General features: G+C 43.0%; 1 protein-coding gene across 4 annotated transcripts in view; it reads left to right on the forward strand.

Annotated features, from left to right (window-relative positions):
- LOC142497447 (uncharacterized) overlaps positions 1-7,526 on the forward strand; it is a 34,677-nt gene extending 27,151 nt beyond the window's left edge. For 2 of the 4 annotated variants that reach the window (XM_075605241.1, XM_075605243.1), the window contains 5 exons: positions 1,044-1,085; positions 2,585-2,623; positions 2,711-2,731; positions 4,925-5,047; positions 6,294-7,525. In XM_075605241.1, the coding sequence (XP_075461356.1) occupies positions 1,044-1,085; positions 2,585-2,623; positions 2,711-2,731; positions 4,925-5,047; positions 6,294-6,592 (524 nt within the window). In that variant the 3' untranslated portion in view covers positions 6,593-7,525. Of the gene's footprint in view, positions 1-1,043; positions 1,086-2,584; positions 2,624-2,710; positions 2,732-4,924; positions 5,048-6,293 lie in introns of all 4 variants that reach the window. The other 2 variants (XM_075605242.1, XM_075605240.1) reach the window with 2 other exon arrangements.
- The last annotated feature ends 10,236 nt before the right edge of the window (positions 7,527-17,762 follow it).

Raw genomic sequence — 17,762 nt, forward strand, 5'->3', positions numbered from 1 at the left:
CCTGAGTCTCCGGGTCAAACCCGGAGTGGTGGCAACCCTGAGCATGACTCATGTTGCACTAAAGGAGTTATAAAATAAGCATACATTTATATTTCTCAGCTAGGCAGAAAAATAATAATTAACCATTTTTTGCAGTGAGTCATACTGTGTGCCCTCCCTCTGGGGAGTGGTGGGAGACTGTTCCTCTTAGGGGGTAAGGGACGAGTTGGGACTGCTCCAAGTGCCCTTTGGCTGGGAGTGAGTCCAGAGACATCCTGAGGGTGGACACCCTACAAGCTGATATCAACTGTGCTGCTGAATACAGAGAGAGAGAGAGAGAGAGAGACAATAAAGGACACTGTGTTTTATTATACCTCCTGCCTGACAGTGAAGTCTATTGGGAGAGGGCGAAGAGATTCTCCTGCAGAGACTTCTCCCCATACACCTGGGGGTTGCACGAGATGGAGGAGCTGCACCTGTGAGTACTATTCGGGCAAGACCCCAGAAGCCTGTCCTGTCATTCCCCTATAACACCATGTGGGAGACTCAGGGCCCCCGGTTACCAGCAGATTGCACCACACTCAACCATGTAACCAGAGCAAGTTTCCCAGAGATAGGCCCAATGTGAGATTGGGTGGGGGAAACAGGGTTACATATATATATATATACAGTGTTCGACAAACCTATACATTTGCTCGCCCCGGGCGAGTGGATTTAACCCCCGGGCGAGTAAATATTGGCCCAAGCAGCACACGTTTGGTACTAGGTGGAAGTAGATTTTTTTGTGTGGCGAGTAGATTTTTTGGTGATTTGTCAACCACTGTATATATATATATATACTGTATTTTTTAAATGTGTGTTTTTTTGTCTCAGTACAACAAACAATATCAACAATAGATGCTATAGTAGCTATGTCAAAATTAATGACTTATAATATCCCTGATGGCACTATCACTGAGTGGTATTTGTTCAAATCTATATTTGACATTGAAGAGGTTGGTGCTAAATAAAAGTTACTGTATTTAATATGATTTCTGTTTTATTGTAGTCTCTATTTTTTTTAGATGGCGTCCAAAATTCACCTACAGTGACGCCACCTAGTGGAGGTATGCGAGCTATGTCAAAAAACAGATACATTAACTGAAAAACCTTCAAACCAGTGAAATACTCTGCAATTGTACCTGTCTATTCTTATATATTTGTCATCACAGCATTTGTAGATTTATAGCTACAATGGAACACTATCTGCACATATCATGTATATGGAAGGCAATATCACTACATTATCATAACAACAATATGGGTATGCACCTTAACCCTGGCTGTGCTCAAAGCTGTGACCATGCAGCAAGCTTAAGCCTATAGGGAACCGTGTTAATAATGGTTATTGAGGCAAAAAGTGACACTGTGTGCTCATTTGCATGTCATTTCCCAGAATCCCTTGCTGCAGTGGAAGTGCTGTATGCTGGGTGATAATGGGGAAAGGCGGGGTTGCAGACCTGCCTTAGACATGCAGATGAGCATACAGTTATATTTGCATATATATATATATATATATATATATATATATATATATATATATATATATATATATATATATATATGAGAAATAATTACACACATCATGGGATAAATTTATGGTTAGTGGTGCTTGTGATGGTATTTGCAGCCTGGCAAGAATATTAAAGGTTAAGCCCTCTGGTTGCCCCTACCCATTAAGATGGCAGCTAGATATAGGATCATATGTCCATCTTTTTGTAGCCAAAATGGCTGACTAAAGGTATTTTGTGTTTTCCGTTGTAGGCAGTTTATTCCCTTGGTTATGCTACTATGTATTTTATAAGACTCTATTGTGTGATGGGCTGGTAATCTACTCAGCCAGGCCAGCACACAATGAAGTCTTGGGCTATAATATAATTTGGGCTAGGAGAAGTGCTTTGGAACACTGGAGAGTTGGAGAAGTGAGTTGAACCAGGTAAGGGAAATATATATCCCTGAAGTGGACCCATTGATCATCCTCGACTCCGAGGCTCCTCTCTCTGCGGGAGATATCACACTTAAACTGGAAACTGAGGTCAGGGTCCCAGACCCGGTGGCTTGATTCCCATTTGTTAGTTTGAATTTCCCACTCTTCTTAAGCCCGCCTCTGTGGGCTGTTCTAAAGCGCTGCCATCTCCCATGGCCCTGATTGGTCCGACTCAGACACGAGCCCTCACTCTCGGATTGGCCTGAGAAGACAATCTCTTTGCTTATTGGTTGGCACCCAGTGTTCCAAGACTTCAGATGGGTACGGTCTCATAATTGGACTGAAACGCTGTATTTTCTAATACAAGTTTTTTGCTTTTGATATACATATACTGGACTCCTGAGTCTTTTTTGTCGCATTTGGTTTGTGGGCGAAGTATTTTGTACCTTTTTGAAGCGTGCCTACTGTATATGATAAATGCAGAGATTACATATATACATCACACATATATATATATATATATATATATATATATATATATATATTCTGTGGATATATACACACATGTACATGCACATGAACACACATGCATTTTTTTGGGATGAAATAGTTATGTTTACAAATGATCTCTTACTGTAGATGTAACAGACAATGGAAAGTCAAACGCAACATATGAAGGTAAATCTTTTTTCTCTATTTTTAAGACAATTTTTAAACATGATGGTTGCGTTAATATTTTTTTTTTGTTTCTTGTATGTATTATAGAGGGTGGACCACAAAATACAGGTGAGACATTTTTCTCTATTGTTAAGAAAAAGCGTTAACATGTTGATTTACCTTCCAACAGATTTGTCGAGCAAAAGATACGCCCTTTCCTCTGTTACTCGACTGCTAAAACTCTGACTCAGGCCCTCATTCTCTCACGTCTCGATTACTGCAACCTTCCTGCCTCTCACCTGTCTCCCCTACAATCTATCCTAAACGCTGCTGCCAGAATCACTCTACTCTTTCCTAAATCTGTCTCCGCATCTCCCCTCCTGAAATCCCTCTCCTGGCTTCTGATCAAATCCCGTATCTCACACTCAATTCTCCTCCTCACTTTTAAAGCTTTACATTCTTCTGCCCCTCCTTACATCTCAGCCCTAATTTCTCACTATGCACTATCCCGACTCTTGCGTTCTTCTCAAGGATGTCTTCTTTCTACCCCTTTGTATCTAAAGCTCTCTCCTGCCTTAAACCTTTCTCACTTTCTGCCCCACACCTCTGGAATGCCCTTCCCCTCAATACCCGACTAGCACCCTCTCTATCCACCTTTAAGACCCACCTTAAGACACATCTGCTTAAAAGAAGCATATGAATAGCACTGGATAATCATGGACACATGATACATAAAGCTTGGCCCCCTGCAGACGCACTTACCAGAACTCCCTCCTACTGTCTCTGTACGTTCTCCCTACATAACAATTAGACTGTAAGCTCCTCGGAGCAGGGACTCCTCTTCCTTAATGTTACTTTTAAGTCTGAAGCACTTATTCCCATGATCTGTTATTTATATTATTTGTTATTTATATGATATGTATTACTACTGTGAAACGCTATGTACATTTATGGCGCTATATAAATAAAGACATACAATTGTAATAGAAGAAAAACATGAGCCATTAGTCTGTAGGGGCCTTTGCTATTTCGCAGAACACTGGCTACATCAATTGTAGCAAATTGTTACAGATCACTCTGCAACCCCCCAAAATTGAGACAAGAGAATAAAAAATGCAATTAAACAGACACCTTACTCACTAAAGGCGTCTAAAGAACATAAGTAAATGGCATACATGGTAGAGCAAGACAGTGTTTTGTTCCATAGGGACCTTCATCAGGACTCTAAAACATCAACTTGTTGCCATGTATGCCAAGCAATAAATATGTAATTGGTTAATATAGAATTTACTCAGTTCTGTGGGTGCACCGGGATTGCAAGCACTAGACAGACAGAGAGAGTTAAATAAACAGAGTTTATTCTGTCTGGAGCTAACAGGGAGTAACATAGAACAGAAACACAGTTACAACTCACCAAGACAGGGGGTTTACGGGGGACTCCTAAATCACGAGGTGCTGGACACTTCCGGAGCAAGCTTACCTAGGATGCCTACACAATCCGTCCATCTCCGGATATCCCGTAACTCGGGATCACCGCCTCTCGGGTCACAATTCATATTTCCAATCAGTCTCTAAACACAGAGACTGACCACGAACAACCATGGAACTCAGATCAGCGTTGGCTTACATATAACCCCGGCCTCCATCAGAAAACATGAAAAAACATGTGCCGACCAATCTATGAAGAGATAGTCTTTGCTGGGCCAATCAGAGACCGGGGGCTTGTCCGAGACGGGCAATCAGTTCTGGAGGCTGGTGCAGTGTCGTAGGTCGGCCCCAAAGGGTGGGGCCTCATGGAGAGTTAAATATGAACCAACCAATAGGGAACAAGCCGATGGGGCTAGGAACCAGGCCTCGCTTCCCAGTTTCAGCTCCATACCTCCCGCAGAGCAAGATGTCTCACTGCTACGGAGAGAACAATGCTTGGTCCTCCAGCTGCTCGCTTAGGCTTGATATTTTCTAGCTCATTACTGCTATATCCTTCTGTGTATTATTTAACATCCTCACAATCGCTTGTTCTTTGTTCCAGCTCTTGAAGTGCTTGTGTGATCCCAGTTATATATCCTCTAGTGTTTTCTGGATAGGTTCTAGTTTAGCATCCAACAGAGGAGATCTACTCATACAGTAATTGCTTGCCTTGTGATCACTTTACATTGAGTTACACTTATGTCATCTGGCTGCTCGCGTATATTTTCTGCTTGTCCCCCTTTTTTGTCACTCTTCATTTATCTATCCATCTACACATCTACACAGCTACACATACATACAAATTAACAATGTTAAATTACTCATGAATAAGGTTATTTTTTTTTGTTTTTGTAGAAGTCCCTGTGGTGACTGCTGTCACATTGGTTGTAGTTTTGATACTACTACTGCTGGTCTTCTTGATTGTCTTTATTGCATACAAAAGAAAGCATTCACAGACAGAAAGAGAACCAGCTCCAGGTAAGATACACCATCAATCATACTGGTGCAGAATTCACCAGAGACATCCCGTTATGTTTAGAATGAACCTGCAATGCATCATTCCATAATACAAACTAAGGCCGCGATTATAGTGCCCGCGCTGCACCTCTGTGAGGCAGGCCATAGAGCGCGCGACCAAGCGTGCGACTTGTGAAAATACCATTGAATTAGTTTTTTGCATGCGATGGCCACGTCAGGTGAGCGGTTCAGCCAATGAGGGTGAACCAGCCTGGTGATGCGTCTGCCACGCCACCCCATCGCCTCCTGACCTCCTCCAGCTTAGTGCATGTTTCGCGCGAGCGACAGGCCCGCGTGACGTCGCACGCAGCCACTATAATCGCAGCCTAATGCAGGGGTAAAACTAAATATACAAGTGGGGGGAGATGTATCAAGGCAAAATAAAGTGTTGTATTCTGACCAAATACTCCATGTCATATGTGTCATTTGTTAGAAGCTTGTCGGTCAAGTTGTTTTACATGTAGCACAGGTTGTGAGCAGGGCAGTGAATACCCTCAGACCTGGTGGGTTTTATTGCACAAATAGTAAAGAAAAACAGAACAAAACAAGTGTAAAAATGGCTCCATCCAGTTATAATATGTACACCGCCTACTAACAGTCCCCAAATCCCAACCTGGTGCACGTGGAGAAAACATTGTAACATAATACCTTGGTGCACACCTGCCACCTAATGTTAAGAAGATGCCATACAATGTAGCAAAACCAACGAAAAATTTGGAAATACATGTTTGGATTGGACAAAAAAAAAGAAAGTTAATTTGTTAAAAATGTTTTTAATATAAAACACCAATAACATAATAGGGCTGAGATTGTAACTATGTATACTCTTTACAGAACAGCACTGATATCAGTTAGTTTCCACCTAATCAGTGATCAAGTAGATTGGTGAATGTCTTATTGCTAAACCTTTTCTGTTTGAGGACATTGCAACAGGACTCAGTTGGTTACATAATATAATTAAATGAGGTAAGATAGTACTGTTGAAGTTTTGGTCCACCCGTAGAAGCAGGATTTCTAGCTGCCAACAAACCTTAGCAGCTTGGCACAACTGTTTGTTTTAACCTACTGCTCTAGGACATCCTGTAAATGTCAGTGGATTTAGGATGCTGCAGTTCAGATGTTCAGAGGCTCTAGATGTAGTGTCCAGATACTTGACCCAGCAGCTTTAACACATTTCTTCCTTACATAATTGTTTATCACTGTACAGGAAATGAATATGAAGGTTCCGCAACAGAGACTTGCACCGACCTAAAGACCAACACAAAAGAGAAGGGAACAGCGGACTCTTCCACAGACATCGTTAATATCCCTTCAGGGGAGCCAGACACTGCTACCGATGCTAAAAACAAGGAGAACATTTATGAATTCATCCTACTACCCAACCCAGATTCTAACAGTGGTCCATATGAGAGCACGATTAACTTTGAGGAACATGAGGAGACTTATGAGGTTCTTAATGAAGATACTATTAGCACAGATATGTATGAAACTCTGCGACCAGTGTAAAGGTGAAATGTCCTTGTTTTGTGAATGAATACTACTTTACTACAAGAATCCAAAAGGAGGCAGAGTTGCGCTAGTCAAGGGAATTAAGACATAAGATTTATCTGAATTCCCAGATTAACCTGCATAATATTCACTGACCAGAGAATAAGACAAATATACAGTAATGTGGCCTTTATTCTGTAATGTGTGATATGCGTGCTCGTGCTATTGCAGGAAAGAGTCCTATTAAAGTCAATGAGGCTTTCATGCGATAGCCGGTAATCTGCGTTTATCACACCTTCAGAATAAGGGCCAGAGTCTCTACAACAAAGGCCTTACATGTGCTGCCGAATAACTGGCATCACAGCTTAACAAGCCAATGTTTGCTCTGAAAGGTGTCTTATGGCAGAAGACTGTTCAGTGAATATGGGTCAAAGTGAAGTGACCAACATAATGTCACACAAAGTGTGAGTGTTTGAAGCTGGAATCAGAGCCATGCCCCCTTTCTTCCAGAAAACCATCAGTTAATAATAATAACTTTATTTTATATCGCGCTTTCCTCCCAATGGAACGCAAAGCGTTTCACAATTACAGTATAGTGCATGGTACGCAGCACATAGCAATTTTAACACTCAATCTCTGCCCAGGTGAGTTTACAATCTACAGTATGTATAAAATATATGTTATCTCTAATGACTAATGGATTTATTTTATGTGCAACTAATCATCATAAAACAATTCATACAGCACATTTTTATCTATCCCTGAGAAGCTGCAGATTGTTGAAATGTATTGCAGAGAATGAAATCAATTAAATACAATATCTCATTTCTCTATCGATATGGCTTTCTATTGCTCCGGGTGCATGGAAAGAGTGCTTTTTCTAAACACTGGAAACGCCAGCCTTGCCTTATTCATCTGGTCATGTTTTGTTTCTTGTTGACCAGGTCGTGTAGGTACAAAATCAATACATTAAAAGGGACTATATTAATTCACAATAACAACGTTCTTGGTAATGTTTTCAGATTGTCAGCAAGCTCTCTAGGGTGTTCTTGGTGGTATGAATGATTATATTCAGTTTTTTGCTCAGTTTGTGTACGCTACACTTACACGTTAGACTTGTCAACCTCCAATTTCTGAAATCAGTGGGATCTGGGACTTCAGATCAAAACATGGCATTTTAATGTAAAACTACTGTTTTTTTAGTAGTTAGACACTGAAATATATGGGACTGCTTATGATTAAAAAAAATGGTGTCTCACTCCAAATCAGTGAGACTTACAGAAAATCAGTGAGAGCTCACAGTTCTGCTACATATGTGTAGCCCCCTTTCCCTAGGCCTAAGGGAACTTCGCGGGCAACTACGTGTGCTGCTGTACCTGTCTGCTCACAGGAGGCCTAAGCCTCCGTCTCTGGGATAACCCCTCACAGGAACCGATACACAATAATAAGTAATACACCACACAATGTATATAACTAAGCTTTACCATACACACATACTAACACAGATAACATACAATAACCGGTACCCACTGTATAAACCCAGTGACCTAACACGTGGTGGTTCGCCCAAAGTACTGAGTGTGCTGTGGCACTAATAACCCCTGGTGTCCTGTCCCAGCAATCCCACCCAAATGTGGGGTAGAGCTACCCCCTGTAGATGTAGGTGCACGTTGGGTACCTGCCTGGGTACTCCAGTACCCAGGTGCTGCTTGGCGCAATGGTTTGGAGCGGGTCTCCATGTAGCGGGGCCTCCACCAAGAATCCCCTCCCGATCCTCCTTGCAGTATGAGCTCCAGCCAGAGGGTCTCGCACAATGTCTCTGGATCCTGTGACCTGGTCCCAGACTGCAGGGCGCCGCATGGCCGCCCGGTCACCAGCGCAGTACTAATAATACTAATGGGAAGAGTCCCTATCTGGGGTCTTCCCTACAACACTCCTATGATATGGCTCGGGGCCTAACTGAGACCTAAGGTCTAGGCCTAGCCCAGGAAGCTAAGGCTGCGTCTATACTATAGCAGATGGAGCGGAACAGAGGGGAGGCGCACACACGCTGCAATACTCTTGCTAAAGCCTGAGCTTTTTCGTGGCTTTGCAGGGTATGCAGCGGGGGAAATTTGGGGGCGTGGCAATGAATATTTGGACTCTCCAGTTGTAATCCAGGGGGAGCATGAAGGGAAAAGAACATAAAACAGGAAAAAACAATCTAAGTGCAGACAATAAAATTCAAGTGATATAAATTCTGCGTTCTTTCTTGGCTCATATGTGATGTCTACTTACAAGATGTAAGTCAAAATCAAGCGGTTTTGACACTCAATGGTCTCTGCTGTGCAGGTATTCCCACCAGGTGATAGGGTCTCCAGCTCTCAGCTCCGCAGCAAAGTGTATGTATGTATGTGAGAATAAGCAACATCTCCCTCATTATGGAAACAATGATAAAGACACAATTTAACCCCTTCCCTGCTAGATAGAAATAAGCTCATGCAATCATATATAGCATGAAAATATTCTGATTCAACCCTATATTACCACAGTTAATCCCTAGTTTATTACACTGTTTCCAATTTTTTGGACAAAATTTAGATTCCATAGAATCACCCTCCTGACGATTAGATTACCCATAAAAAAAGCTATGAGTATCATCCGTTTTATCACCTCATATTGCGGTTCCAGAAAGTAACAGGTTAATCCTGTCATAAGTTAGAGGTTTTTTTCCCTATTTGGAAGTGCTCCTTCATGCATACAAAGGCACAGATGGTAATTAGTGCAGACCAGTTTTTTATGCACAAGTGTTCCAGATCAAATTCCAATTAAGGAAGGTATATAATGTCACCTTAGAGTAGGGGGCGGTACACTCCTGAGGAAGCCACACACCCTTTTTTGGCGAAACGCGTAGAGTGGTAGCCGCCCAGAGAGGAGAGAGAAGAGAGGAGAAATTTACTGACAGATACTCACAGAACCGCGACCGGAAGTGACGTATCGGGACGGAGCGGAAGTGACGCATCGTTGTAAAAGTGAAGCTGAAACATCCATCAGAGAGGCTGTATCCCAGTGAAGAACTCCACAGTACCTGCGGGCAGCTGCTATGGGAAGGTGATCGACCCACAGAAGAGGGAACCCACGAGGGGAGAGAGACCTGGATCAAAGCGCCCACCGCTGGAGGTACAAAGTCCCTGAGAGTGGTGGTCCACACCAAGTCACACCGGAGGAGGCGGGTGAGCCTGAAGTGTAAACCAATTAATCTTCTCTCTTTGATCACAATGATTGTGGTACATGCCTGAAATACTTGTTTTTATTGTAAGTGTTCATTTTTAAAACCCCATAAAGTCTAGTTTTTTTACATCATACTGGTCTGCACTATGGTCTGTATTTCTTTTACATACACTTTGCTGCGGAGCTGAGAGCTGGAGACCCTATCACCTGGTGGGAATACCTGCACAGCAGAGACCATTGAGTGTCAAAACCGCTTGATTTTGACTTACATCTTGTAAGTAGACATCACATATGAGCCAAGAAAGAACGCAGAATTTATATCACTTGAATTTTATTGTCTGCACTTAGATTGTTTTTTCCTGTTTTATGTTCTTTTCCCTTCATGCTCCCCCTGGATTACAACTGGAGAGTGACGATTTGTGGGACTAGCGAAACCAGTCCCCACCAGCTGGGTTTGAGCAGGGGGTTTGAACCTTTTAATAATATTATCACGTTATTTGAACACAATATCACTGTTTAACAATTAATTGATTTGGTCAAAATATTCACTGTATATTATTAGTGTACACTAATAGAGTTAGCGCCGTTTTCTTTCACCTTCACGTAGCAATGAATATTTGGAGACATGGCAATGACGTTCAGGGCGGACGTTACTTCCCTACCTCACATCCCGATCCACGGGCATTTTTTCAGATGCAGCATCTGAAGCACTGGGCAGACAAGTTCACTTTCCCCCGGTATGGAAATTAACTTTAATTTTGTGTGTGTTGTGTATGTTGTTTGTGTTGTGTGTGTTTACCACCGACATACAAAAAAAAATGGCGTCACTTTGAAAATGTAATTTCACTTTGATTGGAGGAGACAAGTCACGTGATCATGGCATCGCGCAAACAATCACTTGGCTCTGTCTCCTTCAATTTCGTGCCTTTGCCAACTCTGTCTGACGTGCGCGCTGGTGCCATCTTTAGGCATCCTCAAAGAGGACCATAGATGTGAATGCGCAGCGTGCGCGCGCCTCCGTTCCGCTCCGTCTGCTATGTATAGACGCAGCCTCATGCTCACTGGACACTATCTGTCTCCTAGTTGCCTCCGTCAGAACTGAAGCGCGCACTCCCCGCATGCGGAGGATATTATGTTTCCCCCCAACTGCTCGCATCCCATTGGCTGGGACAGTTCCATGGTGCAGTCCCCCCCTGTAGGGATTCTGGGACTTGTAGTCCCACAGCTGCATATACGGAGCCATCCTAAGATGGCCACCGCAGTCCTGACACTGCGCATGCGCAACTACCAAAATGGCCGGCCCCACAGTCCCGATTGCGCGAAGCTCCAGCCAACCAACTGAACAGCTCCCCCGCACTGGAGGCAGGGTAGGGGGACTCGGCTACATATGTTATAATACATTTTAATTTTCCTGGCACTACATGATCTCATCTGTAGGATCAAGGCCTCTCTACGGCCCTGGTGGGCCCTGGGAAAAGTATAAACTAGTGACCCGCCTTGCTTACCCTTTGTTCTGGAACACGATTGCATGTTTCCCTGTTCTGAGACTACCAGCACTCCCCAGTGTATGTTGCAACATTGTTACTACAAATGTAGCCTTCCCATAGTCACGAGCCTGTTGCCGTGGCAACCACCCTCTGATAAAACTTCAGATAGTTTGGCTATACTCCCCTGCCATGTTTCATTAAAAGGTATAGCCCTTTGGTTGTTCTTGTCTGGACAGGCATGTGTGCTTGCTTTTGAGTCAGCAGCCATTAGGAGAAGTCTGTAATCCCATCTCCTGGTAGCAAGTATCTTAATTTACCTCTCCCTGACTTTTGTCACCTACCCCAGTCCCCTCCTTAGTTATTATTCTTTTGCCTCTACAATAAAGAACAGAAAGAAAGAAGGACTCAGTGTGCCTCTAAGGGGAGTGAGTTAAACTACCTGCCTCTACCACTTGCCTTAGTGTGCAGGCATCAGAACACCCTTGCTTTTAAAATACCATACAATTTTATAAACTAAATGTATTAGTGATAAAAAAATATATATTTTTTTTTTATTGTTTTATTATTAATATTTTATTATACACATCATATTTTATTAGTTATTATTATACTCGCAACTTATGTTATGGACTGGGGGGTTGTAAATATGGGTTGCAGGGTGTAGGTATGGACATGGGAGGCAGGGAGAAGCACAACAGCAGTGCAGGGGAGCCCAGTGTGCCTGCCTGCAGCCTCAGAGGATGGAGGGTGGCTTGGAGGCCTGCAGAGGGGCCTGTAAGTGATGCGCAGTGCACTCACAATATAGAAATGGTAAAAGCGCGGTTTGAATACAATAGACTCAGAGCAAATGATGACTCGATCTCATCGCCATGGCGTCCAACTGAAACTCCTTCCACGTCACGTGATCTCATCACTCATCTCGCAGTGTTTGCATCTGGCTTAGTCGTCCGCCCAGCGCTGCTAACCACCCTCTGCGCTTCGCCAGGTGAGCCGATGAAAGCTGCACACCTTATTGTCAAATTGGTGTGCGCACAAATTGACTTAAATATGACTCTTATCAAAAGGGGCTCTAGATAAACTCATAAAAGGAACACGAATATTAAATATTGCCTCAAAGGTCAGAAAATGTATGGTTTAAAAACATGCATATTTAAAACACAAGGTAAGTAAGTGGAATGTAAACAGTTAGGCCTCGGACATGGTGCCGCAGACCGCTGAGCGAACAAACTGCCTTAAGGCAGTGTTCGCGTCCATACTGCGTGGGCGCGGGAGGGGGCTCGTGTTGCGCAAAAAATCAGTTGTAACTGATTTCTTGGCGCGACAGGCCGGCCATGTGAGCAGTTCGCCCAATAAGGGCGAACCAGCTCCGTGACGTCACTGGCACGCCCCTAGACACGCCCCGCGGACGGCGCACGTACCATGGCCAGGGAAAGCACCCGCTTTCTCTTAGCCTCTGCACGGGCTGCGGCACCATGTCCGCAGCCTAACACATACAACACTGCTGAACACTGGCACTAAACAATGTATCCATGCAACAAGGGCAGCAAAGAACCACAGGGAATTAATTACAAAAAGGAAACATGATCTCTCTCTATATTTAGTCCCATTGGGCCGATTCCTCTGGCGAAACGCGTAGAGTGGGAGTTCCTGAGTACCTTGGAGCTGAGGGGAGAGAAGCCGCCAGCTGCCCAGATACTGCCAGACCCTATCCGGAGGTGACGTCAGACGCTACATTCACTGCGGCATCTGATCACCACACACTGAGCTGCGGTCAGACCCAGGACTAACAGACGTCGGCGGGGGCAGGACGGTGAGCCAGTGCGGCAGACTATTTCTCCCATACACTATATAAGTGTGAATAGCCCATTTTAATTGCATTATTGTAAGAGCACACTTTATATTTTAAACATAAAGCATTTTTGTACCTAGCTGATCTGTGCTATGGAGTTTCAATCTGTTTTTCATGGGGGTCTTATCCTGTTGAACACTGTGAACCCTGCTGAGTTCTACCACACCTGTCTTTGGAGTGATAGCCACTGACTACCTGCTACCTCATACCATACTGTCACAGTAACTTGTGATAGGATATAATATACACAAAATATCTGGGTTGAATTGAACACGACTTAGATATAATAAAGATAGTTTATTCCTTAGATAGGTGAACACACAAGATGGTACAAATAACAGACAAGAAATAGCACTTACTTAAGGGTTGGGTAATGAAGCAATCAGGTATCAAGTAGTTGGTAAAATCGAAGACACTGGGCATAGGGCTGACACTGGTTTATATGTGATTTCAGTCCTATCCCTTGGCATTGAGTGCAAGTCATTGGAGGACAATTATCTGCACCCAATCCTTCCTTGCCAGCTAGCATGGGAACATTATTAGATCATGCCCCCCAGCTAGTTGGCACATGCGTACTTCTGACCCTTGGGGTCTCATTTCTTTAGCCCCACACAAAAGTCAGGGCGCCTACAAGTCTACCAGACGTGGATCTGGCCAGGAAACCCTTTGTCTCTAGGTGTGAATTATAGCAATTACAGACCACTCAAGTCCTGCGTTTCTCCGCCCTAATGTATACAGCCAGAGTGGCTGAGCCTTTGATCAGGGGGTCTGTTGTAGACAATGGGTCGCCCCCCCTGAGCATTTACATTAAACAAAGCCAGTACCTTTCGCGGGCTTTTATCCTCGCTTTGAAATACTGTACAGTTTTTAATACATATATATATTAAAATAATCCGTTCGGCCGGGCCGAGCGGGCCGAAATTTGCCAGACCCTCATGCCGGAGGGGACTCTCCATGGTGGCCAAGTTTCAGCTCGCTGCAACCCACCGGACCGGAGATACAAAATTACAGTTTAAAAGCCCCTTTGGAACACTAGGCTTTTTTCCGCCATGCAAGTCAATGGCAGAGACCCAAACTTTGCAATTACCCTGACTCCGTTCTGTTGCCCCGAGAGGGTCGGTATTTGCCATGCAATCCTGCCGGAACTAGGACTACATGGTGGCCGAATCTCAGCCCTCTAGGTTGAACAGAACCGGAGTTATGGGTTTCTGCTCATTCTGACTTAGCCGTTTTCACTCGCGGTTCTTACCTCCGCCATTAGAGTCAATGGCGTGACCCTCGTGGCGAGCACGACCCTTTACGGGGGTCCTTAATTCTCGGACCCAGTGGTGGTCGAGTGTGGGGGTTCCTAGGGTCTAGGGGCAAAAATAATTTTATTCCTGGGTGCCCTAGAACCTAAGTTTCCCACGCCAATTGTATTTGAACTTGAACTAGTGTGATCAAAAGCTCTTTTTTAGATATTGTATGCGGTCTGCGGTTTGGATGGCTGCCAACCCGTTCCTGGAGTCGGTGTCGAGGAATCCCCATTGAAATGAATGGCTCCATTGACTTACAATGGGGGACCGCCGCTCCTCCTCTCGGGCGCCACCTGCAGGTCTTCTCTGAGAATGGGCCCAAATCGCCGGAATCCTCATAGAGTTGTATGGAGCCTGCAAAGGCGGGAAAATGGAACAAAGGGCTATAATCACTTCCTAACTATTAACCCTTCTCCTCCCGAATGGATCCCAGTGTGAGTGTTGGTGCAGACACTGGAATGGGGGAAATACATTGTTACAGGGGAATACACATTTGGGTGCTGAAGCAGGGTAAAAACACATTACTAGACCGCAGTCCAGTTAACCCCTTGCCTCCCAAGTGGGGTCAGGGGTGGCCATATGGGGTGCAACCCCTTTAATACCGGGCCAATCACACTCTCCATCCACACACACCTGTCGGGGAGAGATGTTAATCCCCCTACACACTGCTTGATTATATCTTACGTTTTGTAAGTAGGCCTTCTAAAAGAGCCAAGACTTCATCATCACATTTACTGAATATAAGAACCTCTACACTTAGGGTATCTCTGTGTTTTTTGTTTCCCCTTTATCTAGAATCTGAGAACCAATTTCTCTGCACTTTGCACTGCACTAGTTTATTTATATTCACTTATATGTATGCATAATTGTGACATACACTGATTATTAATCTATACATTTTTTACTATTAAGTAAGAATCACTAACTAAGTTTTTTGCGCCTATTTTTCACTTTGTTACAATATTTGCATAGAGTTATGATGACAGCACTTGGTATCTTTACTCTTTGGGTAACATACCTCGGCTGCAGGAAAAGAGTTTTCATTCTCAGTATTTTATATTTTGTATATTATCACATGTATTTCACATGTATTTCTATTTGCGCTGTTCTGTTTTTTTTCTTATTGATATTATAATGAAAAAAGTTCAAAAAATTGCACCTACAACTGATGCAGTTTTTCTCTCTCTGCGTCAAATAAATCTGCATGACTTAGGTGGCGTTAACCTCTACATTTATAAGGAAAAATGTTTAAAGAAAATGAGGTTCAAAGCTTTTCTTACATCTGGATTTTTTAAAAGTGTTATAAGCTTAACCACACATCAGCCACCTGCCCTGACACAATCTACTAACATCAGGGACTTGGATCAATCCTGCTGAAGAACGTTTAAGAGAACAATGAGTTATCACCTCCTGGATGTTGTTAGTATTAACTGGAGATTTGTTTTTTGTGAATGAAAACACTACTGGTTCTTGACCTTGGCTAATGTTTTTTCCATACCCTGGGGACATATTGAAGTAAAAATAGCTTTACAAGGCCACGTGCTACAGCAGACAGATTAACATGAAAGATTCAAATTTACATTATATGTAATGTTGAATTACTAACTATAACCATTTGCTGCAGATACAGCCTACTGACCAAAACGTCGACTCTTCATTAAACCTATACATTAATTGCATAAATCCAGTGGCGTGCCACGTTATTCCTTATATCTACACACGATCCTCACTTGCTGTGGAAGGCTGTGCACATATAGCATTATCAGAGAAATTGTGAGTGCTCCTATTCTTTATTGATTTACTTCAATATATAATGCATTGAACAAGAGTCTATAGATACCCTATAAGTTTTTACTTAAGGTATTCTTATAATGAAATCCGGAACAGGATAGAGCAAATAAGAAAAAATCCCAGGCCAACTCCAAAATAAGCAGATCAATTTATTAGCAAGCTAATGCCAAAAGAACAGGGGCTTCACGAACGCACCTACGCGTTTCGTGCAAAGAGCACTTTATCAAGGTGTACAAGGCTCAACATCATCTGCATTTTTATACCCACCTAATTGATCCGCCTTAGCACCGAGGGTGACGTACAGACGCGCGTCTGTACGTCACCCTCGGTGCTAAGGCGGATCAATTAGGTGGGTATAAAAATGCAGATGATGTTGAGCCTTGTACACCTTGATAAAGTGCTCTTTGCACGAAACGCGTAGGTGCGTTCGTGAAGCCCCTGTTCTTTTGGCATTAGCTTGCTAATAAATTGATCTGCTTATTTTGGAGTTGGCCTGGGATTTTTTCTTATTTACTCTATCCTGTTCCGGATTTCATTGGACTGTGCTCCGCTCACCTACATGACCGTGGCTTACTTACCCGTGGATGCACGTCGAGGATACAGTGGACGTCCTGATAAGGTATACATCGCCCTATTATATATCCTGTCTATGCCGGACATTGTCATTTACACTTTACTATTTGGATTATTATTGTGTACCATCAAAAGCGGTAGTCACGTGGACATCGCTAGGTGCATATCCATTTTAGTATTTGTATTCATTCATTAAGGACGTCGCATGAGTATCTGGACATTTATCCCTACACATGTTATACAAACCATATTGGACTAATTGAGCACTACATTCTACTGTTTTATTCTTATAATGAGTCTGCCATTACCATTGAAAATAGTTCCAAAATTTCCAACAGCATTTTGAATAATTACACAGACATATGGGAATCTTAGCTATGAGTAAATCATTTTAAACCTAATCAATTAAAACATGTTTCTCCCCTGATCACTCAACCCAGGGATGAGACAACCTTTATTTCATGGGTTTACATTTCCTAGAGACTGTAGTATATTGAACCTTCTCAGGTTCAGTGCTAGAGACAGGAGATGAGATTATGGATTAGTACAAGTAAGGATGTCCACTGGATCCAGATTTCTTGAACATATCCTACTAAATTTAGGACCGAAGTGAACTACCCTATAATAGCAGTGAATGTGATGTTTATTGTATTAAAGGGTCAATCTCAGCTGTTCGCGGAAAAACATAAAAAATTGACGTTAAATCTGTTGTTGCCATTAGTGTTGCAATCTATTTTAAATTCTGAAGTCGTATTCTGGAGACATAATTTATTTTTATTTTTTTATTATTCTGCACTGCAGATTTAAAATGACAGAAAACCTTTACACATATTAGGCAAAATGAATAGTTCTGCGGCAGAATAAAAAACAGATGAAAACGGACGCATGCGCCCATTCAGAGATGGTCGCATGCTGAGCGGTCTCTCCCGCACCTGGACATATCATAGAGTCTAAATGCTCAAATAACCAACTATGCAGCACAT

This window comes from Ascaphus truei, chromosome 6 (genome assembly GCF_040206685.1).
Source record: "Ascaphus truei isolate aAscTru1 chromosome 6, aAscTru1.hap1, whole genome shotgun sequence".
Lineage (NCBI taxonomy): Eukaryota > Metazoa > Chordata > Amphibia > Anura > Ascaphidae > Ascaphus > Ascaphus truei.